Below are 11727 nucleotides of genomic sequence, written 5' to 3'. Positions count from 1 at the left end.
CTATGGTCCTATAGTTTCTAGTCAGCTATAATAAAGCGAAGAGATCTAAATTTGAATTGACAGTGAGAGATGTAGAGGAGGTGGATCGCCAATTATGAAGACCAGTTATGTGGGGTGGGGAGTACCTTCTTTTTTCTGTTCTCTTGCGGGGTTTTATCAACAGATGCCTTCTTTTTAACACTCATAATTTCTGAAGAATAAAAACTTACTATGTAGCACCTATGTTAACAATAAAAATATTGTAAACATCATTAATCTGATCCTTTGTAAAAGCTAGCCATAATAATTAATTTGTAAAAGTTCTTTACAAATTAATTAAATAACAAACAACAGTCTTTATTACTTCTAAGAATACTCCCAACTCTACAGTATAAGGAACACTGTTATCAACAAACAAAAAAATTGATTCCTGCATATCTGCACCAAAAAGATCATTCAATCGAATGTCATTTTACTATATTATTTACTTTTTAGCTTCAATTGTACCTTACAACCATAACAAGCTTGCCTTCTCATAACAATATACATCAATAAACTACTAATGACTCTGGTCTTCAAGATTGATATTATTTCTCAAGGAAACAAAAGGACATTACATATCAAATATGCCATTAGAAGCATGTACCATGAGGACACCTCCATGTGAGTGGTAACATGTTGTCACATCATTTTAAAAGACGTGCAGAAAAAATGCCAAGACAATGGCTGAGTACTGCCTACAGAGGTTTTTCTGTATTTCTCATTCCTGAGCCATCCATGCACAACCAGTCACCCATAAACCAACCCCAAAAATATGAGAAGAAACAAAGAAAATAAAAAATGGCAGCTTCCAACGACGCATCAACTCCAAAGAAATTTCAGATAAACATCATGAAAAAACAGTATGAAAAGAGGTTATGCCGTTCTTCCATTCTAGGAGTGGTTAGGCTCCAGTCATCAGAATGCTGAAGAAACATCCCCCATATTCCTTAGGCTCCCTATGCAAAGAAATTCAGAGTAAAATGTATCTCATTCTCTTTAAATTATTAAAATCGCAACTGAAATGCTTTGCTTTGAGGAAACATAGGTAATGGTGATGAAATCTTTCAATGGTTAGTATTCTATGTAGTTAAGAAACAGGGTTTTTGGGAAAGAACAGAAATAGATTTCATTACTGATATTATGTGTATCTTCTAAAAATAAGCGGTTCAGACTTAATAAAGTGTCTGCATAGGTTTGCATGAGATGGCAATTCGGGTCACTTTCTCCCTTTCTACTGAAGCAGGAATTTAGATTTGCATTGCAGTTACAACCATCAAATAGGGCTCTTTGTGACACTTCTTGAAACCATTTTATAAATACCTAAGAAAGGAATGACATTAAAATCTTGTACCAAGAGTAAAAAATTCTTGCGTTTTGGTTTTAAACCTCTCATCCAGAAAATATATGCAATCTTTTGTGGACATCTTATATATTTCCCACGAAAACTACAAAAAAATAGATATATCTGCACATCTATTAAAGCCTAGAGTTACAAATTTGTGGGTTTTGATTCTGATGCCAGTTGTCCCATCTGTGCTGTAAGATCATCCATGTTTTGCCTATTGTTCCAGCAATTTCCATCTTTTTGTGGTTTTTCATCTTGGTCTTTCTTAATATTATCATTCATCTCAGAATCGACTTCTTCTGTATCCCCTGAATCTGGGCTATCTGTAAAAAATTGTGCCCAGAAGCCATCATCAGTCATACCTGATAAAATAGCATCAGCATCAAAATCAATATCTACATTACCCTCTGAAGAAAAATTATCTGCATCAATAGCTAGTTCCATGTCCATAGCTATTTGTTCAGGATTAACATCTTTATTGTCTGCTTGAGGAACCATGTACTCCTCAGTCAGAAGACTGCCATTGTGATTAACAGTTGACAGGCTTTGTGCTTGAGGTAAATCAAGTTGAGAAGTGGGAAAATCTATCCTTGCACATGGAACAATTGGTTCTGCCACGGTAGAAAATGACTTAACATTAGGCAATCCTGAAGATGTAACCAATTCAGGCAACCCTGAGGACACAGCTATCTCTGGCAATCCAGATGAGCAGTGCAGCGTTGATAGTGCTGAAGATGCACAAACATTAGAGATGTCTGGTGAAACACAAAAATCAGAAAATCCTGATGTTGCATGCATCTCTGTGAGAGTTACACCAGATTGTTTACTTTGGGAGTTCCCATCTCCATTCTCAATTGCTTCACCAGATAAACGTCCAGCTTCAAGGAATAAATTTTCCATTCCATTAGATGATGAATCCAATTTGCTAGATGGGTCAATGTTAAACATTTGCATGAACATGGCTTTAGCATCATTTAAAGAGGGCTGGTACTTCACAATCTGGCCATCTGGAGGTGTATGCTGTCCATCCTGTGAGTTTACCTCTCGCTTAGGTAATCGCCTTTTCTTGTTCCCTGCTGCAATCCGGATATTATTTTCATTCTGATGTACAAGCTGTGCCAGAAATCCAGGATTTTGCATAGCTTTTGCCAAGAATGACATCATCTGTTGCTGCCTTTGCTCCATACCTTGAAGTCGCTGACCCATTGTCTGTAGCTGGAGATCTGTCGACTGCTGCTGCTGCCTAAGTCTAACTAGTTCTGACATCAACACATTCTTATCCCGCTTAAGCCTCTCGATTTCTTCTTCCAGGCCAAATTTGCCAACCTCAACACATGCACCCACTGAAGAACTTTGTCCTTGTTGCTGCTGTGCCGGTGTATGGCTATGAGTAGGCTTTCGCCTATTAATATTCTTTAGCAAATGTTTTTGACCTCTAAGAAAACCTTCATTAGCAAATTCCCATCTATCTGGATCAACCTTGCGAAAACCCTATTAAGAGAAATCCATATGTGAGAAAAGTACAATTGATCTTATAAACTAAACAAAAGCTTATAAATGAATCTGTAAATGAGGGAAAGATAATAAGCACAATTCAAGAAGATTTTTTTAAGAACATGAAAATTTGAACTGTTGATTGCTGTCACAATAAGATACATATTTTATCATTCAAGATTTGGATGGTCTTGAGTCTAGAAATCAAAATTTACATTGGTTTCTATTCTAAATGTGATAGTATGATAGTCGGGTTTACCAAATGCCCTTGGGTGGTCTAGAGTCTAGACGTCAAAATTTACATTGGTTTCTATTCTGAATGTGATAGTATGATAGTTGGGTTTACCAAATGCCCCTTGTGCACAGGGACAAGCAGTTATAGTGTGTGATACATGAGTTTCATTTATAAATAATATATAATAGATACCAATGTACTGTAAACGGGGATGGGCTCAGAAGAATCAATATAAAAATTTCTTCATGCATTTTAAAGACATTTTCTTCAAATAAACTTGGTTTACAAAGAAACTAAACAGTTACTATGACTGGATTCTTGAGACCTTTGAGTGCATTTGCAGCTTAAGGATATTTTCAGAGCTGCAACATAAAAAATTTCCATAATTTTTTTCTGATCTCCTTAACTGCATAGGCACATTTGCTTTAGTTCATGATACAATGGCAGAAAAAAGAGTAGGAGGCCTGAGGAAGATGACCATACACAAAAATTATGGCACAAAAGAAATCCGCCACACTATGCTGGATTCCTCTTCCAGACAGAGCTGCTCAAGTCCTTGTCAAGCATGTTCTTCCCGCCATGGATTGATTGAAAAAAAATCTGTTCTTCCTGCAACTAGTGATTTTCATTCTCTGTTAATGACTCGGTAAAATTTACAAAAAAAAAATCCTCTCAATTTCAGCATTATGTTTCAGTTATCTTCATCTATCAGCTCTGCTGAGTGCCAGCCAGTTTCCAGAAATGCCCATTACGGTCCCAGCATCTTGTAATTGTCATTTCATTCATCTCATTTTATCACTTGTTTTCTTCTGCTCGGGTTATGAGAGGGTCAGGATTTATGACGGGTCATCCATTGTGATATTCCCATCAAAATCCAACAGTGCAGTTTTTGAGTCAAACTCGTTGACCCATGTTTCATGAGTAGTGCTTCACAAGAACCCATCCCTCATGAGAATGAATGGAACACTTAGTCCTTATTGGACTAGGTAATGCTCACAGAGGTGGAGCACCAGGACTTCCCAGGAGATCACCCATCCCACCACTACTGCAGCTTGAGCACATTGAACTACAGAATCTCCTCCATGGTTAAACCCACTCCGCTTGCAAATCCATTTGCAAAATCCTTCACCAAGTGTTGCACCTTAAGAACCAATCATTAGAAGGCCCCTTAAGCTCATCAATTGATAAGTAGATATTTTCCACGGCAAGTCAGATTGTAAGATTGTCATCGCTAGAGTACTTTTTACATAATATGTGGCCCTTACAAAATCATACTTACTTCAGAACATTATTTTTGTGTTTTGTGTGCTGCTAGTGAACCTCCCATCTCAACATAAATTTTGTACACCCTTTGCTTAAATAGCTGCCCTCCTTTATAAAGATTGTATATGTATAGTTAAACACCTAGAGCACCATCTACAACCAATTTCTGACCTCGTCAGACTCCTTTATTTTCCTTCGCCTTTGTTTATGAAAACAGGTTTACATAATCCAATGTGTAAAACAGAACTAGTCCCAAATGAATTGACCATCCTTACTATGCTTGCACATGGTTTCTCAAGTACTATAGCATTCACAACGAATGATTAAAGACAACAGCATAAAATTTAAACAAAGGATTTCTGAGCACTGATATGAATTCCCTCTGTGCTCTCAGCCAAACCGTCCTCTTTGTATCAGCAGTTTTAGGACCATTTACATCCCAGCAGGGCTCTTAGAGGTTAGACTTTCCAACTCAACTCACATAGAATCATTTAGGTTTACCAATGACCCTTCCTGCCAGTATTAATTTTCAAATACTCGTCTCTGCTGGTGCTAATCAATTTTATATGCCAGTGTTATGAATTATAGTGGTAGTATGTTCATAATAGTACTCACAATGACCACTTTACCATCTTAATTTTAGTGATTATTTTATTTTCAGCATTTTTTTGGTTTTTTTTGAAAGAGACAAAAGTCAGTGTAAATTATGTAGTTTGTTTATTGTTACCCTCTACTCTGGATACTGCTCTCCAGATTTCATGGATGATTGTTTGTTTTCTAGTGGAGATCCAGGCTTTATTAATTAAATGAAAAAAAAACTTATACAACCATATAGAATATTTGAAGATATATCCAGGAAAATAAAATGTTGTCGTAGACAAAAGTAAACATACCATCCTGCGTGTGAAAAGACAATTATTACCCATTATGTAAAAATGGGTTCACCGACACTTTAAATTTTCCTTTTGACAAGATACTACCTTCTATGCTCTCAACTTCGCCGCTGACAATAATCAGTTTGAAGAAACTATGGGAGAAATAACATTGCTTTAGATGGAATCAGCCGAAAAAGGCATTATCAGTAGAGTTACAACGGTAATTCTGATCTAAAGGACCTAAATCATTCATGAATGTAACATTTCAATGAAAAAGTACGAAGATAATCAAACTACAATATGCATGAAAAAATAATTCAAATGCTGAATAGTCAAATTCTTCGAAGTTAGCAGTTTTCGAAAAAGCCTCGATAAAACATTATGGTATTCCCCTTATAATTTGTAAAGCATCCCTACAGTCAAGAAAGTACAAACGAACTGAACTTCTACAAAGTACCACTCTCTTTTGTTTCGTAATTGTCATCGCAATGCGTACTAACACTGACTGGTTTTATTTAATGGAAAAACGGGAACAAGGAAATATCAATCATTCAGTTACCCTTTCTTAGCGATGCTATTATACAAACAAACAGACACGCTCATTTAACCTAAAATAGCCCTCATCCCACCCCACCACAACCAACCAAAAACAAAATCAGCATCACGCTTAGCATGAATAGACGAAGTTTTTCAAACCCTCTCCCGCCACCCCAACTAACACCATCATACCACCCCCCAGAGTACCGAAAAGTAAATTAATAGAAAGAATCGGCATCACACTTACATATGTATTAAGTTGCCTCACAAAGCTGGAGAAGTTGTTGTGCTTAAAATATTTTGGCAGCAGATCTCGAGCAAATTCAGGAGGATTCCAGACAATAAAACTGTTATTACTGGGGCTCCATGACACTACTGAATCCGTAGACGAGTCATCCACCATATCATAAGTCTTGGTGAGAAAAGGAGGAGGTGCATTGCTAGTACTGCTATTCTGAGACACGTCCATGTTATTTTTTTCCCCTAAAAATACCCAATTCTGCTTCTCTGCTACTAATAAATCGCACCGGCAACGAATATTTCTCCACTCCTGCAAAAGAGAGCCATTCCACAAATTCCACTGCACTGCAAATTGCCACAAAATTCTGGAGCTTGGCTACGCCTATTACACCCCAGTACAAACCCTAACATTAGAAAACATATTTATGATAGGCTTTTGCATCAAATTACCCCCTGAAACCTTAAATTAACCTGGGTCAACTGACAATGGTCCTCATCATCAAAGCACAAACCCAAACCCCCATTAGTCATTTTGAGTTCAAACAAACCTGCAGGTTCAAAATCAAGCGGCATAATCTAACACTTCCACCCAAAACCCTGACCTCTAAAACATCAAAAACCCTAGACCCCTCTATCGAAAACCCTAGTCGCTCCATTCAAAGTATGTCCTGCAAGAGCTAAAGAAGCCCAAATAAGTGATTTCCCCATCATTACATAATACCCAATAATTTCATCTAAAATCTAAACACTTCAGAAACATCAATGCCTACCAGTACGCAAAAAAATCTAGAGGCTACAAAATCAAATGGAAGAAAAATGGTATTTGCCCTACCCAAATCCCCCATCTCTCGTAATAAAAAACACCCCATAAGAAACAGATAAATCTTGATTATGCGACATATCGCTTACCAAAACCCTGCCTCTTCCCTCTCAATTGAGACGATTTTCCTTCCCCATTCTTCCGCTTGCATATGCAATTTGGGATTTCTTTTTGTTTCTCATTCGTACAAACTAATGGCGATTTTTAATATTTTTTCGCGATGCATACGAGCGATTGACACGCAGCCCCGAAGGCGGTCTATAGAGGAGGAGAACAAAATGTGCGGACTGAGTGACTCCTCCCTAAGCAAAGAAGGCAACCATGGTTGATTATGAACTAGACTAGACCAGCCACGAGTTTGATGGGATTAAAGGCCAGAGGACTTTTTGCCTCCTTAAGACTGAATATTCTAATGAGATGCACTCACTTTGTGACATCACGACTCCTCCCCAAATAAAATTATTTTATCAAAGTGTCATTTTTATGCTTGTTTTTTGAATTTTCATTAAGGAATTTTCATTGTGGATTCAATATTTGGTTTGTGAAAGGATTGTAATTAAATAAGAGTAATGGTTTAGGGATGTGGCTATCCTCTTTACAAATTTTATAGTTGACCAATTTTCAAAAAATCAGAAATATCATAGATTTTTTCAAAAAGCTATTTGATCTTCATGATCTACATAGTTTGTAGTCGAAAACAACAAAAAATTTGAACAAAAATCACTACATTTTCGTGAATCTGGAAAAACAAAATGACTTTGTTTTGTCTTTAGTGCATTTTGTTTGGTGATTAGCCTATCCCATGATTTAGGGAGTAATCTCGTTTCAACTTTTAATTATGAAGGACAAAAACTAGAATTCATAAGATGTGATTAAGGTAGCTTAAAAAAAGAATGATAGTCTCTCTTGATAATTCCATCTAATAAGGTTTAAATTTTACAAAACTAGGTTTGATTTTGTGGTGAACTTTTATGAATTTAATTTGTTTACATATGACAACTTAACAAAATGATATTTTTTGTTTAAATGTATGTCTAATCATAAAGATAGATAGATATGTTAATGTTTATAATTTACAAGTTGTTTCTACCTTTTTTTTTGGAAGGTATGTAATTAAATTGGTTGAGCTCAATTGGTAAGAATGATGTTATTTCTTTCAATACATCATCTAATAATGTACAATTTTTGTGAAGTTATTATTTGGCTAGGTTTGATTCAAAAGTGACTTTTACCAATCAGATTTATCTACTTGAGGTAAAGAATCCAAGGACATTTTTTGGTTTAAATGCATACATTGTTAAAGAGATAGATGGAGACATTAATATCTATGTGGTTCAAGTTTTATTATTTTTTTAAGGTAATTGTAATAGACAAAGATGCTTTTAAATTTATACATAAATGTATCTTAGCTAATTATATGTATCCAATCAATTAATACTCTATCAACCTAAGACAAGTTGGATTGGATGGCAACAGTCACGGTGAACATAAGTTTAAAAACATAGAAGCGAAAATAAAGAACTAGATGTGAAGAAAGATATAAAAGTCTTGTCAAGATGGGAAACTTTCTTTACACTAATGGATTTTAATGTCTTGTCTATGGCATAACAAGGCAATGAATGTCCAAAAAAATAGTTAAAGGCTTGAATGAGTAGGGTTGCAATTGAAGGGAGATAATATTATTTATTATTATGTGAAGGTGGTCAAGTACAAGGTTAACGCAATCTATATTATGTGCAAAATATTGTTATCATTTCTCAGTCTTCTTTTTATTGGAGCCTGACTTGTCTTTCTTATCATTTTCTCATGAATTTCCTTTCGTATAGGTAGTCAAGGAGTTTCCTCTCCTTCATATCATCTCTCTAAGCTTGAGGCCAATTTAGGATATGTTAAAGCTTTGAAGCCTTTATCGTCCATTAACTCTTACTTCTTTAGGGACGCCAATATTTCTCTCTTTCATTCCTCACAATAGTTATCTTTTAGACCAACACAATAATTTTGTCATGAAAACTTGGAAAATAACTCAAACATTTTTTGTTTCATTGATAAGAGATGGTCTTTGCTAGAAATTCATAGATATTTAGAAGACTTATGATCATCTTATTAGAATTTGTAAAAATAATGATAACACAAGGTCTAGTATGAGAAATAGAAAGTATAAATGCAAATAACTAAAAAACAAAAATAGCAATGCAGTGTTAGTCTCCAAAAGAGTTTAATACAAATTCTTGTGAAGCAAAATAACTTTGGGAAAGCATAACAATATGAAGCTACAAGTTACAAAATTAATCTAAAATAAGGTAGGACTTGTGAGCATATATATATTAGGTTGGGGGGAGGAGGCAAATGCAACTGAGAGAGAGAGAGAGAGAGAGAGAGAGAGAGAGAGAGAGAGAGAGAGAGATGTGTCCAATAAATAGTAGATGAAACTCCCATAGAAGATTTTTAAAGATTGCACCATTAAAATGAATGCCCACTTTTACCCAAGCAAGCTTAATTAATAATTTTAGGAAAAACCTAGATAGAATAAAGACAAATACCTGCTAGAAATATAAATACCAACACTAACACCCTACTTAAGCATAACTTAGATGGGCAACTAGATGGGTATCCAAAAATTAATTCTTTTATGGGTCCTATTGATTGGTTTTTACTATAAGTAGTAATTGGTGTAGACAATTCAATGCACATGCTTAATGGAGTGAGAAATCTCACATTAACTCATTGTCCTAGAGAGGATCATTTAATTATCAACCAAAGACAAATATACATGGATGATATTGGCATAATTTGTGCATTCAAGGACTCTCTAAGCCACGTGTCAATTGCATAAAGGAAACTAAGTTTAAGATTTAAATGACATAAAGATAATACTAAAATATGAAACGCTTATGCACAACAATGGTTGTGGGTAACTAAAAAGTGATCTCAGTGCTAGTTGCAAGTAGAGAAAAGTAATGACTGAAATGCAATTATCTAATATGTAAACTATCAACTTTGTTAACAAAATATATGCATCAAATTAAGAAGTATAAGAATACTATTTACTCCATGAAAACAATGATTAAGCTAAGTAATGCTTAAAACTAGCTCAAGAAGATTACACTACCTAAAGTGTTAATTGCTTGAAGAGATATATGTAAGGGAACTATTCCTTAGGTACCCAGCCACTAAAATGCATAGGTACCCAAAATACTAAATAGATGGCTCACTCCATCAAACCAAGGAAGCATAAGAACCAACATGAGAACACCCCCCCCCCCACCCCCCAACACCCTTCAATGCAAACAAGGCGAAGTAACAAGCAACTAACAAAATAGTCCAATAAGAACTACATGTCAAGAAACCATGATCAAAATGCATGGATAAATACATAATAGTGTACTAAGGTGATCAATCTCAGACACATCATGAGGCTAATGTTACATAAGAGACACTTACTCGACAAAGGTAGATGACAAATAAAGGCAAAACATCAACCCCCCCCATGGAAATTAATCAAAGTTCTACATGTACAATAAGGCACAAGATATGGTAGATCCTAAGAAAATAGTAATATGTATGGGTGCCTTGGATGACATCACTCAGATTAGAAGGAAAAACAAGGCAAACAACTAAAGAGGATATCATCCAACCTAGGCATATTTATATGGAAATAGGGATTTTTGGCTGCTCTGAGATCAATGGTGATGGTTATTAGGACTCAAAATGACCCAAAATAAAGGTCCCCCTGATCCCATATAAAATCTTTTGCAAAAGAATAGGGGCATGAATCTAGTGTTGGAATGTTTAGAATAACTTGTTGGGGGGGAGGGAGTGGTGAATTAGTTATCCAAGGTCCAAATATACAAATAAAACTTTTTAGTACTTCAACTTATACTTGTGCATTCATTGATCATTCAATATCTTCAACATATGCATATTGTTGTCCTAGGTCAAAATAACCTTGCAGAAATGTAAACATGAAATACCTCAAAATAAATCACACATTTTGACACAAGGATTTTACATGGAAACCCAATTTGGGAAAAACCACCAGCAACATGCTACCAACTTTCACTCTTCCGAAGTGAGCCCTGTGAGGAGCCAACCTTGTTAAAGGTTATGTACAATGCACACTATCATATTTATGTTGTAAAATATGTCATTCAACTCAACTCAATTGAATTGAATGACATATTTTACAACTTTATTGTCTAGATAAAAATAACAAGGTTGTAAAATATGTCATTCAACTCAGTTGATGCAGGGCACTACTCTTGCTTCTTAAGTAGCTTTGGATAGGGGTATCACCCCTAGTTTACCTCTAAGATATTCATGTGCATCCTTAGGTAAAGTCTTTGTGAATATATTAGATATTTGTCCTTTTGTATTCACATATTCCATTCTCACTTCTTTGTCTTGAACCAACTCTATCAAGTAATGATACTTGATTGTAATGTGTTTTTTCTTTGTGTGCATCACAAAATTCTTAGATATGTTTAAAACACTTATGTTTTCATAGTAAAGTACCACAGGTTTAGTGATTTCCTCCTTCATTCCTTTGAGTAACTGTTTAATCCATACCAAATTTGTGCAGTTCACTGCAATAGCCACATATTTAGCTTCAACAGTAGATTGTGAAATACAATTTTGTTTCTTGCTAGTCCAAGAGACTAATCTTTTTCTTAAGAAAAATGCTCCACCACTTGTACTCTTTCTATCATCAATGTTTCCAACCCAATCAACATTTGTGTAGGCTCTCAATTCAAACTTGTCATTTTTCTTGTAGTATAGACCATGGTCTTTGTTTCTTTCAAGTATCTCATAATCCTTTTGACAATCATTAAATGATTCTCCTTAGGATTTGTAGAAAATCTTGCAACAATCCCAATAGCTAGTGCAATGCCAGGTCTTC

At 35.3% G+C, this 11727-nt stretch overlaps 1 protein-coding gene and 1 long non-coding RNA gene across 2 annotated transcripts; both read right to left on the bottom strand.

Annotated features, from left to right (window-relative positions):
• Window positions 1-1307: 1307 nt before the first annotated feature.
• On the bottom strand, window positions 1308-7105 carry LOC149574915 (heat stress transcription factor A-1-like). The gene is made up of 2 exons (XM_089814768.1): window positions 6018-7105; window positions 1308-2857 (listed from the first exon to the last, which is right to left on the bottom strand). Exons 1-2 carry the CDS (start codon window positions 6237-6239, stop codon window positions 1511-1513), a joined length of 1569 nt encoding a protein of 522 aa, XP_089670894.1. The 5' UTR covers window positions 6240-7105; the 3' UTR covers window positions 1308-1510.
• LOC149574916 (uncharacterized) lies at window positions 6208-7105 on the bottom strand. Its single transcript, XR_016360109.1, has 2 exons — window positions 6920-7105; window positions 6208-6392 (listed from the first exon to the last, which is right to left on the bottom strand). It is a non-coding gene; the product is annotated as an uncharacterized LOC149574916 (long non-coding RNA).
• Window positions 7106-11727: the final 4622 nt, after the last annotated feature.

Source organism: Cupressus sempervirens, chromosome 2 (genome assembly GCF_028749045.1).
Source record: "Cupressus sempervirens isolate cs-2001-9-10 chromosome 2, ASM2874904v1, whole genome shotgun sequence".
Lineage (NCBI taxonomy): Eukaryota > Viridiplantae > Streptophyta > Pinopsida > Cupressales > Cupressaceae > Cupressus > Cupressus sempervirens.
Note: the sequence above shows the minus strand (reverse complement) of the source record. Positions and strands in the feature narration are given on the sequence as shown.

Bases quoted from the DNA above. Each gene is read 5' to 3' on its own strand.
- LOC149574915 (XM_089814768.1), bottom strand. From the start codon at position 6,239: ATGGACGTGTCTCAGAATAGCAGTACTAGCAATGCACCTCCTCCTTTT. The intron at 2,858-6,017 runs GTAAGTGTGATG...TTCTCTTAATAG, and splicing joins TGAGGCAACTTAATACATAT to GGTTTTCGCAAGGTTGATCC.